Source organism: Equus asinus, chromosome 12 (assembly GCF_041296235.1).
Source record: "Equus asinus isolate D_3611 breed Donkey chromosome 12, EquAss-T2T_v2, whole genome shotgun sequence".
NCBI lineage: Eukaryota > Metazoa > Chordata > Mammalia > Perissodactyla > Equidae > Equus > Equus asinus.
The window spans coordinates 47629694-47654817 of record NC_091801.1 but is presented as its reverse complement, the minus strand read 5'-3'; the positions used below and the strand labels follow the sequence as shown (position 1 = coordinate 47654817).

The window sequence follows — 25124 nt, the reverse complement described above, 5'->3', positions numbered from 1 at the left end:
TGTTCCTTTTATTTTAACATGATTTATGACCACTCAGATTCTTCCTCTTTCAAATTCAGAACAGGTCCCTTCCGATCATAAAAATCTATTAATGAACCTTTTTTATAACACATTTAAAAGTACACTTCTCTCATTACCTCTTTTCCAAGTACACTGTTCATAGGTATATTATTAATCTATGCATGAAGTTACTACATAAGTAAAAAACTACAAATGTATTAACAATGTACTAAATTCTGGTATATCTCCATAATTCTTTTTCTATGGCTTAGTTATGAATATCTGTGAAATCTCAGTATGTCGCCAGCATAATGTCTCTAAATATATGATCATTAATTGTTTGTCAGTGAGGATGCTATCTTATACTTTTACCATGAGAAATATTTTTAACACATCAACTTAAAAAAAGAAACTAGTCAAATATGGTATCATCAATACTGCCTACAGCAATTAACCAGCCACATGGTGCTTTCCTCAATTTTACTTCCATCCTTCTAATGCTGTGATAATACACCAATTTTATTAGAATAATAATTTTACTGTCACCTGCCTGAAAATCACTGCAATAAATAATAACAGTAATATTAATGAACATATTCACTTGGTTCATGATGTGACTGGTGACCTCTTTATACAATGGACAATCAATATAAAAGTATTCTGTGCCTGGGGGCTGGCCCCGTGGCCGAGTGGTTAAGTTCGCGCGCTCCGCTGCACGCGGCCCAGTGTTTCGTCCGTTCGAATCCTGGGCGCGGACATGGCACTGCTCATCAGACCACGCTGAGGCAGCGTCCCACATGCCACAACTAGAAGAACCCACAACGAAGAATACACAACTATGTACCGGGGGGCGTTGGGGAGAAAAAGGAAAAAAATAAAACAATCTTTAAAAAAAAAAAAAAAAAAAACTAAATTCTCTTTAAAAAAAAAAAAAAAGTATTCTGTGCCTGGTATTACACTTATTTAATAGACTGAGAAACAATCAAAGTGAGATCAAGTGATTTATACAAAGATTGAGTTCCAGAGTTAAAATTAGAATTCAAGAGTAGCAGGTTGGAAGTTACAGACACATTTCTTCCTTCATAACATGAATCTTTTCTCAGTTATGCTCTATTATTTCATGACATTTCCTAAAAATCCTCTTTGGACATCAAAATGGTAGAGAAAATAAACAAGAAGCACAAATAATTAGTTGCTTTCTTTATAAGTAGTTGTGATTCAGAATAAACCACAGCCTATATTTTAGGAAAAATATAAAAAGTTTGCACATGAATCGATTTAATATATAAAATTTACCCCAGAACAGCAATATGTGGAGCATCATATTTTGTGACCCTTAGACATAAACACATTTTAGACTTCATTTAAAGAAGACAAATGAATTTCTATTATATATAGAAATTAGTTTATATTTTTAGTGATCTCAGCATATGCGATAAACTTAAGCAAAGTAAGTCTATGTGTTTAATTTTTGTAAATTTAAATATACAATATCTAAACACGATCTTTTAAGCTATAAACTTCAGAGGCTTACTTCAGAGGCTATAATCATTAAAAGTAATGGACAAAGCTGTTCAGTAATTAAATTGATCACACCTCCCTGAAGGCCAAAAACCTAGTGGATGACAACAGAACTCAACATTTTCCAGCTGCTGGGGAGTCAAGGCTTTCAACATTCGGATGTGTGCAGGCATCTTATTTTCCCAGGATTTCAAAGTACACATGCAGGCTGCTGTTCAGCTATTATAAATGAGTAATTCAAGTAGGGCATGGCTGCTTCTTGTCTTAACTTGATAAAGACGTTTCACTCTAAATGCATCAACAGTTAGGTTAAGTCATCCTTTCACAGGCTGACTGAGACTTACTTATGCCATGCTTTGTTAACAATGAATCGAATAAAAACAGGTTTATTAACATGTGCATCTGTTTTTCTAAGGCTAAAAATCAAGTTCTACTTAATAATTAACTCCAAGCTAAACCACATAAACTAAATACAATCTAACAATCCCAATATTTATTTTAATTTTAAAAATTTGGCTTAGAAAACAAAAGCAGTAATAACAAGTATTCCAAATATTTTATATTTTACATCACATTGTAAAATTTTAAAATTTAATACAATTTTCTGATTACACTTATCTGAAAATACTGAAATATTTTGAAGCGAAACTACCTTAACATAAACATGTACTAATTGCTTTTCAAAAACAATTATACAATTTATACTTTTACAACAATATGAACTTGAACTAATAATTACTAAACATTTAAAACAAAATAATATAAGCCAATTGAAAGTATTTGCAATGCTTAAATACTAAGAATTTCCAACTCAAATAGAGTCTTTTATCATTTCAGGCTTAAATATCAATGCTTCTCTGAGAAAACTTTCCAGAAACATTCAAGCCTCCCTTCTTCGATTGAAATTAATCTCGCCCCTCCATTTTCAGATAGAAGTACTTTTCCCTCAATCAAATATAGCATTTGTTAAAGCTAAGCTGGTTTCTAGAATTAGCTGTATGTGTATACTGCTCAATGGGGACCTGCATTGAATACCCTTTTACACCAGCCTCTAGCAGTGTCATGCCTGCAGCTAGCAGCCAATAAATAAAATTAAATAGAATTCACTGAACTGAATAATCAACGATTTGGTGTCTGAATTTCTCCAGTCTTTGCTCTTTGTTGTAATGGTAAAGAGTATAAGTTCCAGAGTCAAACCAACTGGGTTCTATTTAAAACACTTAGAATAATACCTGGCACATAGGAAGAACTAGAAAAATATTAATATTATACTGATTGCCTCTATCACCCTAAATAAAACTGGCTTCTTATTCCTTTGTTTCTCATCTCAGTGAAAGGCATTCCACTGTGTACCCAGCTCTCCAAACCAGAACACTGGGTACTTGCCTCTGTGCCCTTTCTCTTAGCCATCATATTTAATTAACCATCAATCCTGTTGATTCTAACACACTACAATCCCACAAATTTGTGTAATTCTCTCCATTGACATTATCATTTTTTTCACTGCAACATGCTCCTACCTGATCTTCCTGACTCCATCCGGTCTTTTACCCTCATCCACACTGCTGCCTAAGCTGGTTTCCAAATCATAAATACGAGGATAGAAACTTTCAATTGCTCCATTTGGAACTCAGTACAAAACTTTTAAAATGACTTTCAAGGCCTTTCATAATCTGAGGGGGCTTGCTGATCTCATCAGGCATTAACTCTTATCATGTTCCCATTCCATTCTAAACTGCAGGTGTACAGAACTTATTTGCAGTTTCCCCAAACCTGACCCATTGATCTCCTCTAGCTCATAATAGAGGTCTCAGACATCTGGGACGTGACTGATTCCAGGAATCCTTTCCCAAGTCTGGGTAAAGGGTTTCCTTCAATGTGAACCCATGCTACCTTGTTTTATGGCAACATTTTAACTACCTTTTGGTTATCTGCTTACCTATATGTCTCCCTCAATGAACTGTAAACTGATTGATAAGTAAAACGGTCTTTTCTATCTTTATATCCCAAGGTTCTAGCACAAAAAAAATAAGTGCTGAATGAATGAAGGTAACTACCAGGTTACCTGAAAAGGGTGACTTAAAAGAATATACATAATGCAAACAACAACAGACAAGAAGAGTCAGTCTTACCTCTTCCATTCACTAGCTGCTTGACTCTGATGACAACATTTGACCAGCTGTAAAACATTTGCTTTATTCTTTTCTTCTGAACTAGAAATGACCTTGAAAGTCTCTCCTTCTTAAAATATTTGTATTCTTCTACACAGGATTAGTAATTACAACAAAACCTTATTTTAAGGATAACTGGTAATTGATGATTTAATAATATCAAATTGATTTTTTCTTAAACTTTTACCCAATAACTGCTAGTTTAATGTTGCCTATTCTTTCTTCCCTCTTTCCTCTCCATTCAGTGGCTGCCCGTAATCCTGTCAGAGGGTTTTAGATGCATCACGTCCTTTCTTCCCCCAAAGATGATTCACTAAGCTCTGCCTGCCTTTCATCAACTATAACTCATTATTTCAGAAAATTTCATGCCCACATATATAAATGAATACTCTTTAAATTCTTGACTTTACTTCTCCTGTCCCTCTGTCAACTCTTATCCAATCACCTCAAGAAAATGTTCTGTTTCTCTGCTTGAGTCCAGAAGTAACCCTAATCATAGCAAAAAATCATAAATACTGCTTGAATGAAGAAAAAAGGAGCTATTTGGAAATGAGAGTAAAAACAAGAAACAGCAGCATTATTATCAACCTCTAATGTCCTGGAAATGCCAACAAATATCTCTAAGTGTCTCTAAAAGTATCTCTCTACTATTCCATTCTCCAAAGTCTACTTTTATCTGAAGTAGAATGATTTCACATATTAAGTTTATTGATTTTTTACTTATTCTTCCATTAAAGTACTATTTCTAACATATTACCCCTTATTAGTTTTCATTTAAAATTTAGAGTATTTCAACTTCATTGTGAGTGCAACAAAAAAAGAATTTTATCAGTTGGCTTTGGATTTTAACTGTGACAATTCTTTGTTCCTACATAAAAATGCTTTCAAATATTCAAAGAACTAACTTTCAAGTGAACACTTAAATCAAAACTCATTGAAGGTTTTCTGTTTTGTACTATTCCAAATAGTTGACCAATGATAAAATAAAATTTCAAACTATATTTTGAAAAGACATATTTTAATTATAAATAGAAAACAAATTAAAGGAAAAATAAAGTCTTTTTTTTTTAAAGATTGGCACCTGAGCTAACAACTCTTGCCAAAATATTTTTTTTTCTTTCTGCTTTTTCTCCCCAAATCCACCCAGCACACAGTTGCACACTCTAGTTGTGGGTCCTTCTAGTTGTGGCATGTGGGACGCCGCCTCAACGTGGCCCAATGAGTGGTGCCATGTCCGAGCCTAGGATCCGAACCAGCAAAACCCTGGGCCGCCACAGTGGAGTGCACAAACTTAACCACTCGGCCATGGGGCCGGCCCCAATAAAGTCATTTTAAATATTTTAGTCACTAGACTAACACTATCTAAGGAGAAATGAAAATTATGCTATCTTGAAATCTGATATTTTATTCAGATATGCACTAAGACCCCAAACAACTTTAAAAACTAAGCTGTAGATTCTGTGGCTTTCAGGACATATGTGTTTTCAAAGTGAAATTTTATTTAAATATTAAAGGTTATATAAGAATTATTGTACAAGAATGCCTACTTGTGCTCAAAATAACCATAATAATCCATAAATAACTTAGTTAAAAATAAGTATTTTGGAAAAGAAATAGTTAAAAATGTTTATATTTGCAGAAAATATCAAATACCACAGAAGAGTAAAAATATGAAGGGGAAATGACTCATTCCATCAAGCACTGATAATCACTGTTAAAAAGGAATTTCTTGGGGCCAGCCAGGTGGTATACTGGTTAAGTTTGAGCACTCTGCTTCAGCGGCCTGGGGTTCATGGGTTTGGATCCCAAGCATGGACCTACACACCCACTCATCAAACCATGCTGTGGTGGTGTCCCACATAAAAAATTGAGGAAGATTGGCACAGATGTTAGCTCAGCAACAGTCTTTCCCAAGCAAAAAGAGAAGATTGGCAACAGATGTTAAACTCAGGGCCAATCTCCCTCATCAAAAAAAGGAAAGTAATTTCTCAAAATAAAAAGTAATTTTTCCATGAATACATAAATATATATTAAATATATATTCATACACATACATTGAAATTTTGTAAAACTAGAATATTAGATGTAAGTTTATATTTTTATTTTTTCACACAAGCTTTTAATATGAACTTTTCCTATGATACATATTTTCTATTGGCTGATTTAAAAAATGCTCTTCCTATGAATATACACTAATTTATTTTATAATTTGTCTATTATTGGACAAAGATGATTTGTGATTATTATAAATAAGCTGACATGAATACCCTTACATTTTAAATAAAAGCCTTTAAATGCACCTCGTGTTATTCCTTTAGGATATAGTCTTGAAAGTGGGATTACAAAGAATGACCACTCTTAAGGTCTTTAATAAATTTTGCCAAGCTGATCTCTACAGAGTTTGTACTGATTAAAAGTCCCAGCAGACTTTTCTGAAAGTGCTTATCTCATAAATTCCTCAGCTTTTAGTTTTATAATTTCTTAAATATCTATTTCACAGATAAAAATTCTTCCTTATTATTGTTTTAATATTCATTACTTTGACTACTTGTTAGTTTGAATTTTTTTATGTGTTTTTGATCATTTATATTTTTTACTTTTGCCTCCTTTGGCCTTTTTCCTGTGATGTATTTTTATTTTTGTTTCTATAATTGAGTTCTAGACAACTTTGTCTACTATATTCTTGCAAATACTTTCACGGTATTGTAGAATTCCATCTTTTAAGTGGAAAAAAATCAGGTAAGATGTAACTTTTACATTTGAAGGAAAGCTTCTAATAGTTTAGCTAATACTACATAAAGCATTTAATTCTTGTAAGAAATATAATAAATTATCCACTAAAATAAAAATGTCATAATCAAGAAAATGTTACTTTTGTGAGGTTTGGGAACGCCTCTTTCTTGTGTGTACCTAAAGCAGTGCCTGATATAGAGTAGGTATTTAAATACTTGTTGTATGAATACTTTTCCCAGGAAAGCTTTTTTTAAGTTGCAACACATTATTTACTTAAAAACCAGGTTAGAACATTTTATTTATTTACTCAATAAAAAACAAAAAGGCTTTTTCTGGAAAGTTGTAGATACTGACAAAGCACCTGGCTAAAGGGAACTTAATATCACAAGATTTCAAAAGTTAAACTCAAGGTCTACAGAATTAGCCCAGAATTATTCAGCAATCAATACCTCCTTCAGACATGAGGAAACTGTTACTTCATCACTGCCCTCTGCCGGTGGTATTATTTCCCTCTAATTTTCCCTCCAGGTACTGAATCTCTGTCTCACAAAATTACTTCTGACCTGCCACTATATTTAAACCAACCACAGCTAAAAATAGCCTTACCATCTGGAACTTAGTAAGGTTTATAGGAAAAAAAATTGTGCTTCAATGGAAAGTTCTGCATTGTTTAGAGTACACCCTTCCAGGTTATGAGTGATTCTAGGGGAACTCTGCACCTTTCATTGTCTTTGAGCTATCTTACAAATCTGTAAGTCGTAGATAACTGATAGCAAGGCAGAGTAATTCTTGACTATAGATGCAAATAAATTCTGTCAGGTATAAATTCAATTGACTTCCCTTCCGCACTGTAGAAGAGGCTGGTTTTGAGTCCATTTCCAAGTTTGTTACAGTATTACTGGTCTATAAATGTCTTTTTGTGTGTGTGTGTGAGAAAGATTGGCCCTGAGCTAACACCCACCAATCTTCCTCTTTTTGCTTGAGGAAGGTGGCCCCTGAGCTAACATCTATGCGAATCGTCCTCTATTTTTCATGTGGGACACTGCCACAGCACGGCTTGATGAGTGGTGTGTAGGTCTGTGCCAGGGATCTGAACCTGCAAACCCTGGGCCACTGGAGTGGAAGGCATGAACTTAACCACTACGTCACTGGGCTGACCCCAATGCGCCCATTTTTTTTAATTCTCCTTTGATCTGGTTGTAATATCTGCCTGGCTCTCTCACTGATAAAGATGTTACTAATTTTTAACATTTGTCTATTTTGTATCTGTAAGAGCAATGATTTTACTTTTTTCTTTAAATTATTCCTTATCAGGCTGAAGTCAGAGTACATTTTTCGTCCAGAGATCAATTGAGAAATAAAATGATATGGGCCTGTAGACAATAGGGCTATGCCCAAATGACAAAAATCATTTTCTTTGAGTCATCCTGTACCTACCAAATACTTATCATGTGCTTGTCATGACTCCCTGCCCTTAGGAACTCCTAGTTTCATGGGGAAGGAATCTATAAACAGGACTGTTTCCCATGTGATATGGTGAAAGTGCTGTGGTACTCCTTAGAAGGGAGTAATCACTTGGGAAGGGAGAAGAAAGGAAAGGGAGGATGAGGAGGAAGAGAAGGGAGAGGAGTAAGGTCGAAAGTCAGAGGAAGGTGAAAATAAAACAAACAAAAACACTCTCAAAAAAGTGTTTAAACTCTTACATGTTAATGGACAACTGACTCACATCGTTTATTTACAAAACAAAGCAATGGCACAAGGATAATTCCTATGTACACTATACTGACTAAAAGGGAATGCAAAACCTATCAAGTTTCTTCTGGAAGAGATAAAACAATCAGGGAAAGAGTCAGGTAGCAAAGACTGATATGAATTCCACTCATAAGCGTCTTGTAAATCAACTGCTACTGGTTCAGTAAGGCTTCTACTTCTCTTTTGGCCCATATGACAGCTACTATACAGCCAACTTCAAAATCTGGACAGGAAATGCAAAAATAAAAACTCAGAAGACGTATCATTTTCTAAAATAGAAAACAAACTGAAGCAATAACGGTAGTTTTTTGATCCATACAAAACTATACAAAACATTACATATTTTATGGTGAAGTTCACTTGAAGCCCATTACAATCTGAAATACTTCTTGTATAATAATTTACTATTGACAAATAAGCTACTACTTACTTTGAATATAAATTTCCTTTTACTATAAAAACAGTATATATAAAAAAAAAAAAGCAAAAATTTTGGCCTTGTGCTATAAATGAGGGAAACAACTGGGTCACCCACAAGGCTCAAGAGATTTCTCCCATTGGCTCGCTTCCAGAATCTGGGAGCTTTCAAAGGAGCAAGCTAAGTAATTTCCTGTTGCTATTGAAACTGTTCTTGACTCCTAGCATCATGGCATCCAGGACAAAATCTAACCTGGAAGGAGGTTAGATTCTGGGACTAGGTAAAGGATTTGCTCCTAGTTTCAGAACTGCATATCCACAGGTTTATAGAGTTAACTTGAAGAAAAACTGAAAGTGGATAGGGATCAGTTAACACATAGAGAACAAGGTAGGAAAGGAAAGGACTCAAGAGAAAAACCTTCAGTTTTGAATGAAAAAAATGATTAATATAGGGAGTATTTTGGACGGAGTAATTAATACCTAAAGTTTACATTCTCTTTTATAGTTACAGTGTACCTGAGGGTAGAGTATTTATATAACAATCGGAGCAATCCATAAGAATATCCTCATTTTACAGGTGAGAAACCAATATTCACAGAGGTTGATTTGTTTAAAGTAATATAGCTTATAATGGATAAAGTTGAACTCAGAATATAAGCCTTTTCATCATTCATTCACTCATTCATTCAGCCTTGGTGTTTATATGCCTATCTCCTCAATATATTAGAAGTTTCTTTACAGAAGAGACTTTCATGTATCATTATATTTCTACACAAAGAAAACTTGCAATAAATATTTGTTAAATGAACCAATAAATGAATGATCGTACTAAAAAAAAGTGGCAATAAAAATATTAGAATGGCTGAGAAATTCTGAAAAGTATTCATTTACTTAAATAAAGATGAATTTGAGAATAAACCACAACACAAAGTAACCTCATGATCTGGAAAACAAAAAATGTTTCAATATGTATCTGCGTTAATATATATGAATATGTTTTATATATCTGTAAATTCCCTTAATTACTATTCTACGTAGAAATTTACATTTCTTGTACTTGAAGACATTGTGCTACGTTATTACAAGATATTTATTATTTAAACTTCTTCCCAAAAAATTATAATCGAAATGCACTTGGCAAATATTTTACCGAACCTTTTGTGTGCATATGTGTATGTCTAAACGGAAATAAAAACAAATAAATAAAAAAAAATTTTGAACTAATTGGTAGGACAAGAAATTCTCTGTGCTACAAATGCAAAGTTCTCAAAAGGCTATGTCCTGGTAACCATCATAATCTTTTAGAAATTGTTTATATTATGACTAAAAATCACTTTGCTCCTATATTCCCACAACTAGTTCGTATGGTAAAGAGATCAGTAAACTTACTTTTATGCGTAACATCTTTAACATTTGCTCCCCTTTCTGTGCTTGTGATTAAATGTAACATTTTGAAATCCCAAAGTTCTGAGAAAAACATAAATCCTTGTCTCACAGCTGCTGTTTGACTCTGGAAACACATGCATTTTCTTTTCAAGCATCTAACATCAAAACTCCCAAAGGGCTTGGACTGGAGAACACCTGCATCTCTTCATTTAGTTCCAATAACAGAGCCTAAACTCCAAAATTACAAAAATAGACTCTCTGTTCAGCTGTAGTTACATTTTGCCCCTAATTCCCGTGACAAAAATGCTAGGAGCATGAAATCATTCAGGCAAGCTCTGTCATCAAGAGGATAAGATTTTTTGCACCAGAAGCCCAGTGGGAACATGATAGAAAACTGGCAACAATTACAGATAAAGTATATAGTCAAGTCCTCAGGGAGGAGAAAGGAAATGTAATAAGATAGATGGGTATAATTTTTACACATTTATGCCCAAACCACAAATGTGAATTGTCTTTAATTGCTACAATATATAAGCATTCTTATTCATGCATCCTGTCAAAAATACGAAAAACATAACTTCAAGGTAATTCCCTTAATTCTACATTATGAAGAGAATTTTTCTGAACAAAAAACATTTCCCATAATTTAAAATTTACAATCTAAAATACGGTTCCCATTTTAAAAACTCCTTAACAATTCATATTCCAACCAACCAACTCTGAATGGTGAAATAAGAGTGTGTGTGTTAGCTGGTCTGTTTTAATGAAGAGAATTAGCCCCCAATTTAACTATGAATTTTCAGACAGTAGAACTATAACTGTGACTTTCCTTGCCAATAATGATCAAAAGTTGCCTATATTTGATGGATAAAATATAAAATAACTTTTACTATATGACAATTCAGTAAAGTTAAAAACATCGTATTTCTGAAACTGATTACCCCAGGGAATAGGAAGATTGACTTAAATTGTATTATATTTAAATGACATTTTAAGAAGAATACTTATTTTACATTATTTTAAAATAACATCATAATCACATAATTCTATTTTTCTAGTCTTAGGAAGAAAAAGTTACTTTAAGTTTTATTTATTAAAAGCAAATACAGCACATTCATCTTATTTGCACAAGCAACTACAGCCAGATACCTTAAAAGATACCTTCTTTATTATTGGTGGACCAAAATCAATTAGATGAAATTTCATAGGAATAAGTGTGAAGTTCTTCAAGTAAATTCATAAACTAATGTAGACATATAAAATATGCAAAACTGTCTTAAGAGTAGTTTATGTCAAAAAGAACTCTGGTTTCCAGTGGCACATAAGCTCAAAACAAATAGTAACTAAATAGGAGTTCACTACTCAAATCTGGGAAATACACTCTGTACTTTGTGCTATGTAGAAGATTGTGGTAAATTTTAAAAGAGACGTTTTCAAACATGTAGTGGAAGTAATCAGTACGGCAATGCATCTGAAGACAAATCACATGGGAAATGACTAAATCTATTATGTTTAGCCTGGACTATTCAGTTTTTTAAAAAAACACTTTTGAGGAACATCTACCATATACAAGGGAGAAAAAAGGAGCAATAGAGCTAGTTCTAAAATTTACAGCATTAAGAGAAACGTAGCACCATTAATTGAAATAGTGAGTAATAGAATACAAAATGGGGTAGGGGAGATTACATTGAGCTTCGTTGTAAACGTGTTAGGCACCGGTAAAACATCCATAGGGAAACAGTCAAGAAGTGGCTGAAATCTGGAATCTGGATTTCAAAAGAAAATAAATGTACACAGAGATATAAACATACGGTTGGTTGCTACAAACAGGACTGCTGATTAGATCATCCTAACAGTAAAAAGAGGACCAAGAACATAATCTCAGGAACAATGTATATTTAAGGCACAAAGGAAATAAATGTAGGGTAGTCCCCCTTATCTGAGGTTTTGCTTTCTGTGGTTTCAGTTTCTGGCAGTCAACCATGGTCCGAAAATATTAAATGGAAAATTACAGAAATAAACAATTTATAAATTTTAAATTGCATGTCATTCTGAGCAGCATGATGAAATCTCACACCATCCCACTCCATCCCAACAGGGACATGAATCATCCTTTTGTCCAGCCCATCCACTTAGTCACTGATAACCATCAGTAATCAGTTTGACTGTCATAGTGTTGCCATGCTTGTGCTCAAGTAGCCCTTATTTTACGTAATAACGGCCCCAAAGCTCAAGAGCAGTGATGCTGGCAATTCCAATATGCCAAAGAGAAGATGGAGTCCTTCCTTTAACTGAGAAGGTGAAAGTTCTCAACTTAAGAAAAAAAATCATACACTGAGGTTGCTAAGATCTATGGTAACTTTCATTACAGTACATTGTTATAATTGTTCTATTTTATTATTGGCTATTCTTGTTAATCTCTTACTGTGCCTAATTTACAAATTACACTTTATCACAGATATGTATATACAGGATAAATAGTATATACAGGGTTTGGTACTATCCACAGTTGCAGGCATCTACAGGGGGTCTTGGAAAGTATCCCTCATGAATAAGGGGGGACTACTGTATTTGAGGAAGGAAATGAAGATGGTTCAGCAAGGAGAACCAAGAAACTACATTGTTCTGGTGTCAATAATTGTGAACCTAAGATTTTACTCTATCACAGTTTCATGAATGATATAGAAGACAGCAGACTCCTGAGTCAGAGACAAAGGACTTTATTACTCATGGCATAGCAAGCAGTATGAGTATCAGCATATTGGCATCAGTTCCCTTTGCCCCCAAGTTCCACAGAGGTGACGACAAAGATGTATCCAATGGATGCCTGCACATGCAGTAGGATGTATAATAAGAGATGAACTCTGAGTTGAGGAACCAAATTTTTTACAAAGGGCAGTAAGCATGCCTTTTATTGGCTCCGGAGGGACAGCAGATTTATCTTCCAAGTCTGTTCACCATACAAATTTCCTTGAAAAGACAGTCCAGAACAAAGGGCAGTCAGTGCCTCTATTCACAAGATGAAAGCCCTATAGAGAGTGATCTTAAAACTTGGAGGCCAAGAGAGACTAAAGTTTCAACAGGAAAGGTATGGTTATACAGTAAATGCCAAAGACTAAAGAGGATGAACACTGAGAAAAGGAAATAAAATTAAGAAACATAAGATAGTAATAAGTTTTATCAGGTATATTTAGGGCTAATATATTATTTCACATCACTCACAAGACTAAAACCAGACCAAGAAATGGAAAGTTACAATCCAACAAAGAGAGGATCTAACAGTAATTAGAACTGTCTAACAAAGAAAGATACTGGTAGATATTGTCTCCAATGGTAGATATGTACATAAGGGGAAGAAACACAGGGAGAGGAAGGAGAAGGTGGCTAACACATATTAAGGACTTACTCTTTATCTGTCAAACACCTGCATACCTTTGACCATCTGTCATAAATGTTCATTTATTCATTCATTCAACAAACAATTTCTCAAGCATGCCCTGTGTCAGGCAATGTTAGGCCCTAGAGATAAAATGATAAGCAACCAGTAACTAACTCTACCCTCCTGGAACTCACTGTCAAGTGGTGAAGATAGACAGTATTCAAATCACACAGCTATATAAATAAACACTGTCATTAAATGCTATGAAAGAAGAGCACAGTGAACTATGAACATGAATGTAACAGAGGTACTTAATCAAATTGGGTGGTGGGTGATAGGGTAAAGGACGGTTTCCTTAAAGAGGTAGTAGATGAGCTAAGAGCTTAAGACTAAGCAGGAATTAAACAGGGATAAGGTAAAATGGTAAGGATAGTTGTAAGAATCCTAGTCAGAAAAGAGCAAGATATGCAAAAGTATAACCATCATAGAGAAAATGAAAGGTGGTCAAGAGATTTGTAGGACACTGAGAGAGGGAGACATATAAAAAGGACTCCAAAGACTGGCTTAGAAATTGAAATGGAGGGCCTCTAAGTTCCTTTGATTCTAAGTTTATAGTACTTTGTGATCATTCCATATTCCTAAATAGCAGACCTCCCGAAATTTATTTATACATTAATACCAGGATTAACAGAGACTCAGAACTTTTTAACAAGCAGAACATGCTATAAATCATAGGCAAAATATAGCTTATGAAGAAGAGCCAAAGTCTATATTTAAAAGGGAAGAAAAATGTTTAGAACCCATTTTAAAATATTTTACATATCAGTTATAGTCACCCAGTGCTTCTATCTCTGAAGGAGCCAAAGAAGCATCTAGTTTCTCTATTTGACCCCTAATACCTACATAAGTATAAGAAATAGAAGCATCAATAAATGGTTCCCACGAATAGTAACAATGAATACAGAACATGGGCTGGCACACTGAAGGCTCCCACAAGAGCCTTCAGCTACTTCATTGTAATCAGAGTCAGTCAAGTAGAGAATGCAATCAAGGAGGGGAGAGGAAAAAATGCAAAGGGAGTTGCTGTGATTCCAAACACAAAGCAATGCTGTGACATCATGAAAGTGTGGCTCTTTTCACAGTGCTTAATATGAAGAAAGGAAGGAGCTCCTCATAGTTAAGGGCTTTTAGGGCTGGGGGATGCAATGTTTAGCAATATGGACCGTAAGTTTAAGAGACAACATGATAAATAGCCTAGGACTGTGGGAAAATGTTATACAGTTAGAAGCCCCAGGTTCAAGTTCAGAGTCTGACTTGCTGGGCACCTGGACAAGTTCTGGGCCTCCATTTCCTCCTCTGTAAGACAGAAATAACATTTGCTCTGTTGGAAATGGTCTTGTTTTGTAAACAAATAAAAGAATTTATATGTAAGTGATCTTTAAATTATAAAATACTATTTTTATAATGATTTTTACTAATGCCATTAATATTTCTCTCAGTCACATTAATACATAATTCCTATTAACAAAGCTGTCCATTCCCTCACATTCTGCAGTCAGAGTCAAAAAACTCTGCCTCTTTATCTAACTGAGCTTCTCTCAAAACTCACTTCCTAAATGACTTCTATATAATATTCACAACATTTGCTGGTCCCCAGTTTTAATCTCCCACCTTCAGTTTGGGAGCATACGCACAAAGCCAGCTGTCTTCCACATGTCATGCCCTGATATTCAGAAGCCAGTTAGAACGATCACTAAACTCCTCTGAAACACACAATTTGCCTCAAATCACTTAGCTGATCACTTACTACTCTACATTCCAATACTTCCCATTCCAATTCTATAAACCTATGAAAAACGTTCATTAACAACTTCATCTGGATATCTGTTTGAAGAAAAGGCAATAGGGATTATTTGTGCTTCCCTTTAATTGTTCACCTAGGATTTAATTACCCAGCATCATTTTTATTAAACATCAGGAAAGACTCTTGTTCTCTGTCATTTCCCTTCAGTGCTCCAGTCTCAAAACGAAAGAAAAGTAAATGTAATCATCACTCACTGGCTCATTCATTCACTAAATATTTGTTGATAGCCTACTATATGTGAGATATTGTTCTAGATACTAGGAATACAGCAGTGAGCAAAAAAGACAAAAATTCCTGCCCCAATGAAGCATAAATTCTAATAGCAGGAAAAAAAATCAACAAGATAAATCAGTAACATATATAGTATGATAGACTGTGATAAGTACTAAGAAAAACTAAAGAGTAGAGAAATAAGAAATATGTGTGAATGTGTGTGTGCATGTGCATGTGTGCAAGAAAGAGAAAAAAAATTATATACAGTGGCAAGGAAAGTACTTGCTCAAAGGATGATATTTCAGTAAAGTGTTGAAGGATTGTTACGAATTGTTTCATTTAAAATTCATTTGTTTATAATTTGTCTATACCATCAGTCATACACACACACACACACACACACACACAAACATCTCCACTTTAAATCTTGTTACAGGAACATAAGATTAATCAGTATTATTTTAAAACTGGCTTTAAAAACATAATACATATGAGCTCTCTCATAACCATATCATAAATACCATATCATAAATTCCTAAACCATGAATGTGGGTGGCAGTTCAAGGTGGATGGAAAATTTAAATTTAAAAATGCCCTAAAGTATGTGAATGTAGTTTAAGTAAAAACACATTACAACTTAGGATTAAAATATACCCAAAGGAATATTTTCAAAGCACCAAATACATGATCATATTAAAATTTTACACACAAATCCATAAACATACCACTAAACATAACACTAATGTTGAAGATTAGGTGAATTTCCTTAACAGCAAGAAAAAACGTAAAACTTTATCCTAGAAATATCACAGGTATAATTTTTTTATAATTGGTTACTTTAAGGCCCATATAAAAGGTTAAGAAATGCAAACATATTTTTGTGACCCTAGAAATGTATTTAAATTACAAAGAATAATATGAATATTGTTATAAGAAAGATCAGATTATTGTTTAAACAAGCTAGACTCATTAATTCATTCTGTGTACATCGCAAAACAAAAAAATGAGACTGTAAAATTTAAGAATATGTAGTAGATTCAAATAAGCTTAGTTATTTCTTAGGTATCAAAATTCTAACCAGACACTTTGGTCATTTTAGGAACATTTTAATGATGTGATGATTTGAAGACAAAACCTACCAAAAACTACTATATGGATAATTACATAATGGAGTTTACCAAACAGCATATTAAAGGAATATGATTAAACAGCCATTAACAAAAGCATGATATTTATTTAATCAACAATCCCTTCTCTCTAAAACAAGGGTAGGCAAACTACATAGGCTGAATCTGGCCCACCTCCTATTTTTGTGAGTAAAATTTTATTGGAACACAGTCACATCTATTCATTTACATATTGTCTATAGCTGTTTGTGTGCTATCACAGCAGAACTGAATAGTTAAGACAGAGACCGCATGGCTCACAAAGCCTAAAACATTAGTTATCTTGCTCTTTATTAAAATGTTTACCAACCACTACCTTAAAAGATTGGTAAGGGGCCAGCCAGGTGGTGCAGTGGTTAAGTTCGTGCATTCCACTTTGGCTGGTGGCCCCGGGGTTCACCTGGGTGTGGACCTAGGTACTGCTCATCAAGCCATGCTGTGACAGACATCCCACATATAAAGTAGAGGAAGATGGGCACAGATGCTGGTGGATGTTAGCTCAGGGTCAATCTTCCTCAAAAAAAAAAAAAAAGATTGGTAAAATCTTTTTCTTTCTTTCTTTTTTGGTGAGGAAGATTGGCCCTGAGCTAACATCCAGGCCAGTCTTCCTCTACTTTGTATATGGGATGCTGCCACAGAATGGCTTGATGAGCAGCACGTAGGTCTGTACCCAGGATCCGAACCCACGAATCCCAGGCCGCTGAAGCAGAGTGCATGAACTTAACCACTACACCACAGGGCCAGCCCCAAAAGATTGGTAAAATCTTTTACCCATAGTCACAGTCTTAGTCCGTTAACATTTGAAACCACTTCCTCACTGGCCAATTAATTCTAAAGAAAAAAAATCAGACCCCTTTCCCTTTTAAGAAACCTGTAAATAGCCATCTTATTTCTAGCCTCAGTGAAGGACCATCTGCTATTAGGGTGTGAAACAAAATGAGACAGATTCTAGGCAAAGTGCTATTAGATAAAAATATAACTCTAAAAAATAGCATCTTGACCTCAGAGTTGTCTTGGTTCCACCATCAACATCTTTTCTTTTTTGCAAAACTACAGAAGGCCCAAATATCTAATTTTAATAAGGCAAACTGTGGGTCACAAGGTGCTACTATTCCAAGAAAAATATTTTATCTTTCCAATGTTTTAAATTTCTTTTACTCCTTTCTATGTATTACATGATAGAGTATATTTTAAAACTCAGTTGGATTTCCTGGATATGAATCTCAGATTGTTATACATACAACAAAATTATCTCTCAATTAATAAATACCTCTCATAATTAATTATAATAAAATAGGGGCTGGCCCAGTGGCACAGCAGTTAAGTTCACACGTTCTGCTTCGGTTGCCTGGGATTCACCAGTTTGGATCCCTGGTGTGGACCTACACACTGTTTATCAAGACATGCTGTGGTAGGCATCCTACATATAAAGTAGAGAAAGATGGGCACGGATGTTAGCTGAGGGCCAGTCTTCCTCAGCAAAAAGAGGAGGATTGGCAGCAGATGTTAACTCAGGGCTAATCTTCCTCAAAGAGAAAAGAATAATAAAATAAAATCATTATTGTTTGTAAACAAACGTCCATTTATCAAAAATGATACAAAAATGCTTCATTTGACTTCCCAAAGGGCACAACTCCAGAGATTATCCCAATGGATACAAATTGTTTAAAAAAAAAAAAGGAAGAAAAAAAAAGTCCAATTTTAAAAGCCTTACTGGAAAAGAAAATGCAAAATAAATGAATAATGATAAGTTTGTACTTACCGGAATTGTGGCAGTAGTCCATATACTGTGGAACTTGGACTGTGAAGGCTAACAAATCTGGAGCTAAGAGAGATTCTGGCTTTCTACTCTCATTGAGCCACTTGCTGCTATGAAGGTCTTTAGTGTCAGAGGGACCCTGAAGCAATGGAATCAACTTCTCTTTTCCACTATCACCTGAAGAGAAACATTTAGGAAAAAAATCATAAAATAAAATATAGGAGTAACTTGAGGAAGCTTGATCTTAAAATATTTTACTAACATTATAATATTTCAACTATATTTGGTAATTTTAGCTGTACATTTAGCTATACTCTAAAGAGTATGACTGATAAAATTAAAAGCACTTTAACTCTTAAGAAATTAAGCTTTAGTATCTAGCTAATGAATGTACCACATGTTCAGAAAAGCTTATAAAAGGAAACAACATGAACACACTGTATTCTAAACATTCAAGGGAATCTATACCTCTTTAAACTTATCTAGAAATTTAGTTTTGCACTGGAAAAAATTAAATTACAAATAGTTTAAGAAAAATATTATGAAATAAAGTTTTGGTAGAAAGGTGAAGTCAATTACAACCTTAAATTGAAAAACAGCTGGGTTTTCTGTTTATTATACTAACAATATTTTAATTTAATTTTTAAGTGTCATACATATCTATATCTCCTATTCCCCAAAAAAGTATGAGAATAAACTTTCCTTTAATTTTTATCCCTCATAACCACTCTTAAAATCATGCAAAGTTTTTTTTCTTAAATACAAATCAATTTACTAAAGTAAAGAAGTATCATCCTGCCACAATTAAAATTTTTTTTAGTAAAATAAAAAAATTTAAAACCTCTGATTCATAGGAACAATGAGTAAATTCTTGTTTCAGTAACGCTCCTTGTAAAACGCAAGGCCAATTCTCCTATACAGGCAATAAAGTTTTACACGGTCCAGCTGCACATACCTGGGGCTTTGGCACCAATTTTTATTGATCCCAGGGTCCCAGAGGCACATCTGACCAACGACGTGCTGCAGTACTTCAGCTCCACGTTCTGGACTGAGCCCTCAAGAGTTGGCAGCGGATTCTTAGATTTCACACCTAATAAAAGAAAACTGCAAATGTACTAGCCGATTGAATTTAAATAATTTTTATACTCCTTCACCAAGGCATTTAAACTTAATTATACTTTAATTATCTACCTCAGATGTTCTTACAGTATTTGTGTTAGGTTTCATAGTTTAGTGTTTAGGAGGTGAAAGGATGCAATTTTAAAAGAAATGGGCTAAACTCTCATAACTATATTTATGCAGTCAGCTCTTCATTAGTCAAGCTCAAGAAATAAAAGTAAATATTTTAAACAAATATTTGCTTAAAAAACAGGAGACTTTAAAAAAATATTTGGTTTTAGAATATAGAATAAGATTTTCATTTCTGAAACAAATTTAACTTATAAATTGAGTTTCATTCAGGCAGAGACATTTAATTTAAACAGTAAACTTCTTAAATAAACAGATCCCTCAAAACATCTTGGTCAGGTAGAGTGGGGAGAGAGAAACAAGATAGCTCGAAACAGCTCCTAAGGTTAAAATACAATAGCTTATAAGCAAAACTGACATGCCACATATAGATAAAAGTCAAAGGGATTCTATATCAATTAACCAAAAAAGTGAATACTAACGTCTCTACTCCATGCTACTTGCTGAAGAACATAAAAGCACAGAAGGGAACAATTACCATGAAATAAATGGTAGGGAAATTTAATTCAAAAGGGAGAAATTCATTTTGGCCCTGGAGAGTAGGTGACAATTAAACAGGCAGAGAAACCTTAAGAACATTATACCCACAATATTGCGAATCACTAAAATGATAATGACGACGATGAAGAACTCTAATCAACTAACATTTACTGAGGACATACTATGTGTTATGCATGTTATTTCATTCAATCCTCACAACAGGCCTATAGTAAAGATGTATATTATCCTCATTTTCGGATTAGGATACATGGATTAGAAGAGTTACGTAATTTTCTTTTTTTTTGGAAGATTAGCCCTGAGCTAACTGCTGCCAATCCTCTTCTTTTAGTTGAGGAAGACTGGCCCTGAGCTAACATCCATGCCCATCTTCCTCCATTTTATATGTGAGACTCCTACCACAGTATGGCGTGCCAAGCGGTGCCATGTCCACACCCAGGATCTGAACCGGCAAACCCTGGGCCACCAAGAAGCAGAACGTTCGAACTTAACCGCTGCACCCCTGGGCTGGCCCCAAGTTACATAATTTTTACTCAAAATCCTACAGTTAGCAATCAAAGAGTTAGAGTGTTTAACACAATGTGACCCCGTCACAGAACACTGTACAACTCATTTTGCCTATATTCGTACATCTACCAACATAATTTCCCTTCTTTTACCCATTCCACACTTTGATCAAATATATACTATCCTTCATATTTGAAACTCCTTTCAGCAAAACTACATGTGAATAATTAAGAAAACCATAAACTATGATAGCTATATTCAACATTATTAGGAAATCTTTGATCTAAACTTTAGTGTGCTCAAGAAGCCCCATAATCCTCCAAGAGTCTTCCTGAGTTGTGGCCCAGGAATCTGCAGCCTGGTTAAATGGTTTGCAAACGGTTAGAGGACATCATCTTAAGACACCTTCTCACACAGTAAGCCTTACTTCAGAAGGACCTACTATTAATTTACTAATTTCCATTTGGCTGTTATACAAACCTGTATTCATTGGTTAATATTTTCCAACATTCACTACTTAGGTTGTTTCCATTTGAAGTGGTATCCGTTATCCTCAGAGTAGGAGTCTAAAATGTGTATTTTACATTTTTATATATTTTTCTATGTTTTTATCAGATTCTCAAAATCCATAACTCAAAAAACTTAAGAGGCAGTATCTCAGAAAATTTGAGGATGCCAACAATATTTATACAAACATAGTAGTAGTAATAATAGTAGTAGCAGTGATACTAGTTATCATAGCACTAGCTATCAATGAGCACTTACCAGGTGCCATGCACTATGTCTAGTTTGTTATTTTATTTATTCATCACATGGGGGAAAAGAAACCCAAGGTGGTAATTACTATTCCCATTTTACAAACGGGAAAACCAAGACTTAGAGAAATAAGGATTTTGCCCAAGGCTCAAGTTAGAAAGTGGCAAGGCCTGGATCACATTTCTTCTTATAAGAAAGGAAGCTGAGCTATCCTACATCTACTGAGATTGCAAGAAATTACCATCAGTCGGTAATTTACCCTGCTCCAATCATTATGTTAGATGATGATGTTGTTAGTGCCGTCAAGTTGATTCTGACTCCTAGCGACCCTGTGTACAGCAGAGTGGAAAGCTCCGGGCAGTCTTTTTGCCCCATCCTCTCACCTTCTGGCACTTTGTATCAGACAATGCTTCACTGCTATTCATAGGGTTTTCATTGCCAATTTGTTCTGAAGTGAGTGACCAGGTCCTTCTTCCTAGTCTGTCTTAGCCTGGAAGCTCCACTGAAATCTATCCACCATGGGTGACCCCGCTGATATTTCAAATACGGGTGGCACAGCTTTCAGCAACACGCAGCCACCACAGTATGACAACTGACACACAGGTGGTCTAAAACCTGAGCCTCAGCAGTGAGAGTGCCAAATCCTAACCACTAGACCACTAGGGCTGGCTATCATAGATGAGGACAGGGACACAGACTGGAGTACTATACTCCCCTAGCCCTCAAGTCCCTCAGTCAGACTCTCATTCTATGCCAATTTTTCAAAAAATATAAAGAGCCTACATAGCAGTCAGCAGACAAGAGCTACTGAAAGATTCTCTCAAGGGTTGCTGATAGTGTTCAGAACCAAAAGAATTGAATTAGTTTTTGGTAGATGCAAAAAGCAAAAGAATATAAATAGGTCAAAATGGCTTTGCTTTTAAATTATTTTATAGCACTGCTCTTTTACAGTTTAAAAAGTTTGGGACTCTATCGTGAATCACAAATAGTAGGTCTGTGTTAATATCTAATGAATGCTATATATAAGACTCTTCTCAGAAGAAGTTGCCTGAAACTTCTTCTAATAAAAATCTCATATCCTTAAATAAAGCATCTTGGTTTAGACTAATACTATCAAGAACTTAGTTCACATTTTTATGATCACTACATTTCTCATATATTTTAAAACTTGTTTTAATAACTACAATGTCATTACGCATAATTTCTTCAGAAATTCTTTATAAAGTAATTAGTTTTTAATGCCACAAGCTTAGATTTTAAAAAAAATTATAGTTATCTCTTGATAAATTTCAACAAGATTGGTACCATATTATTTTTTACTAGTAAAAGTAATATTGGTACCATAAACTATGGACTTTGGGTGATTATGATGTGTCAACATAGGTTCACCAATTTTAACAAATGTACCACTCTGGTGGGGGATATTAATTTTGGGGGAGGCTCGAAGGTATAGGGGCAGAAGATATAAGGGATATCTCTGAATTTTCCCCTCAATTTTGCTGTGAACCTAAAACTTCTCTAAAAACAACAAAGCATTTATAAAAAAACAATCTTGTTTACTTCCCACTCCACCTTCAAACCAAAATTTGTAAAGCACCCCACACATAAGCACTAGGAAGGGAGAGAGGAGAGGTGTCTTGGCAATACACAACTCAGGGCACCACTCACATTGTGCTCTACATGAAAGCTGCTTTCTGAGACTGTGAAAGGAAATTTCCTGTTAGGGACACAACATGGAGAAACAAAAAGAGCAATTGCTCTGAAACTAAAAAAGCATGGCTTTGGCTATAGGCTGCATTAAGTATCTAGTAAGTAGGTAGCTTAAGGCAAGCTACTATTTAGTATTGTTACATGTGGAGGCCAAAATACTGTAAACACTGTAGCTACTGTTTAAGGTATTTAACTCTGAGAAATCAGCTGAACTTTATACAGAACTTAATTTAGAGAAGAGGTGGAATATTTTGGTAAGAGGTACACTCAGCTGACATGAGTCAATAGGACCATTACAAGGCATTGACAATATCTTACATTTGAAATGATGCCTTTACAAAGCATTGTTACAAATATTTACTCAAATCTTGCTGTTACAGTCCACTAGAGGAAGAGAAAAGGGAATCCCTAAGGCACTGCAGTTGAAATACAATTTAACATTGTACACACTACCGATGGAATAATCTAAAAGAATTTTTGTGTTACAATTTAATATGAAATAATGTACTGCTATTTCTTCTCCTTGTAGTACTTTTCTGAAAAATATCAACTCCTAACAAATATTCTTAGCCCTATGGTGCACCATTAACCCTAATTCTTTTTCCACCAACTTTCTTCCCTGCCATAATTCTTCCATCCTCACTGAGACCTTAACCCTCAACATCTACTCTCCAGTGTTCAGTCATCAACTTATGATGACTCCTATAATTACCATGTACAAATTAAAAGACAAACTAATGAGAATGACCTGTACATCTGTGTGGAAGTAAAAGATTAAGGAGTCAAACCATACGTAAGTGTACCTTTGTTCCTTCCTTAACCACCACCAAAAGACTGTTAAGAAAAATTTTTAGGGCTCTAAACCAACAAATAAATAAAAATGAAAAGACAAAAGCTGAATGTGCAGCTCTCGAAGAGGCAGGAGCTGTCATAAAAATTTTGGAGGATGGATATTTGATGAACAAGTAGCAATGAGATGACTTAGTAGAACACAGAAAAGTGTCCGTGAGTAAACTAAGAAGCAAGTTGATCTTCAATAAGCCCTGGAAAGGTAAGATTTAAAGAAAACAGGCAGATCAGAGGGCATGAATGCAGATGAGACTAAAAAGATGAGTAACTGAAACTCCAAGGACCACAGATCCTTTGCCTCAATCCATGCAGCCATGCAACTATCCCACACTCATCCTGGCAAAAGACTGAGGGATTCACTCTGGAGAGGTTAAAGCAGAAGGACTTTGGACTAAGGGATACAACCAAAGAAGAGGGTGCAAGCTAAAACATGGGAGATTATCTAAAAAATCTATACAGAGTACATGTACTGGAAAGAAGATCTCCTTTTCTTTTACTCTCTAAGAACTCTGTACTTCCAAGAAGGAAATGGAAGGATTTCCTTCTGCTGAAACTGGCCACTCCAAGAAAAGGGAACCAGAGATACTGATAACTGATAATCCCCCAGCAAAAAATGGGTTAGTGCCCAATTTCACGACACCAGTCATTCAACAAGCTCCAGCATTACACACAGGTTCCAACTAGTTATTTAGTATTTTATTCTACAATATGAAGGATCATCAGATATTAGGTAGAAATCTCTAATATGAAAGGTAGAGATTTAAAAAACCACACACATACACACACAGAAAAGGACATTGGGATAAAGAGACAATGTCAGGAAGAGAAAACTTAAAATGATAATAATTACTACCTTCAGGGAGACTACAGAAGAACAGGATGATCAGCTAAAATTTTAAAAGAACAAACAATAGCTCTTAGAAATTAAAAACATGATGTTAATTCTTAAATTAATAAGAAGATTGGAAAATAAAGTTGGGAACTCCACCATAAATTAAAACAAAAAATCTCAAGAGATTGAAAATGGGAGAGAAATAACAGTAAAATGAAAGGATCGACCTAAACAATAAAATATCTGAAAACCAAAAGTTCTACAAAGAACTTTTGAAAATGGAGAAAATAATCAGAGAAATAATTCAAGATTTCCCCAAACTGAAGAATAAGACTTTCAAATTAACAGGTTATACCATATATC

At 34.7% G+C, this 25124-nt stretch overlaps 1 protein-coding gene across 17 annotated transcripts in view; it reads right to left on the bottom strand.

Moving 5' to 3' along the window:
* VPS13B (vacuolar protein sorting 13 homolog B) overlaps positions 1 to 25124 on the bottom strand; it is a 781052-nt gene that overhangs the window by 538171 nt on the left and 217757 nt on the right. For 12 of the 17 annotated variants that reach the window (XR_011493286.1, XR_011493288.1, XM_044743909.2 and 9 more), the window contains 2 exons: positions 19317 to 19451; positions 18365 to 18538 (listed from right to left, as the gene is read on the bottom strand). Coding sequence is in view for 14 of the 17 variants with exons in the window: in XM_044743909.2 (XP_044599844.2) it covers positions 18365 to 18538; positions 19317 to 19451 (309 nt within the window). In the remaining 3 variants the exon portion in view is untranslated. Of the gene's footprint in view, positions 1 to 7687; positions 8401 to 12685; positions 14716 to 18364; positions 18539 to 19316; positions 19452 to 25124 lie in introns of those variants that run through there. The other 5 variants (XM_044743916.2, XM_070481390.1, XM_044743917.2 and 2 more) reach the window with 4 other exon arrangements.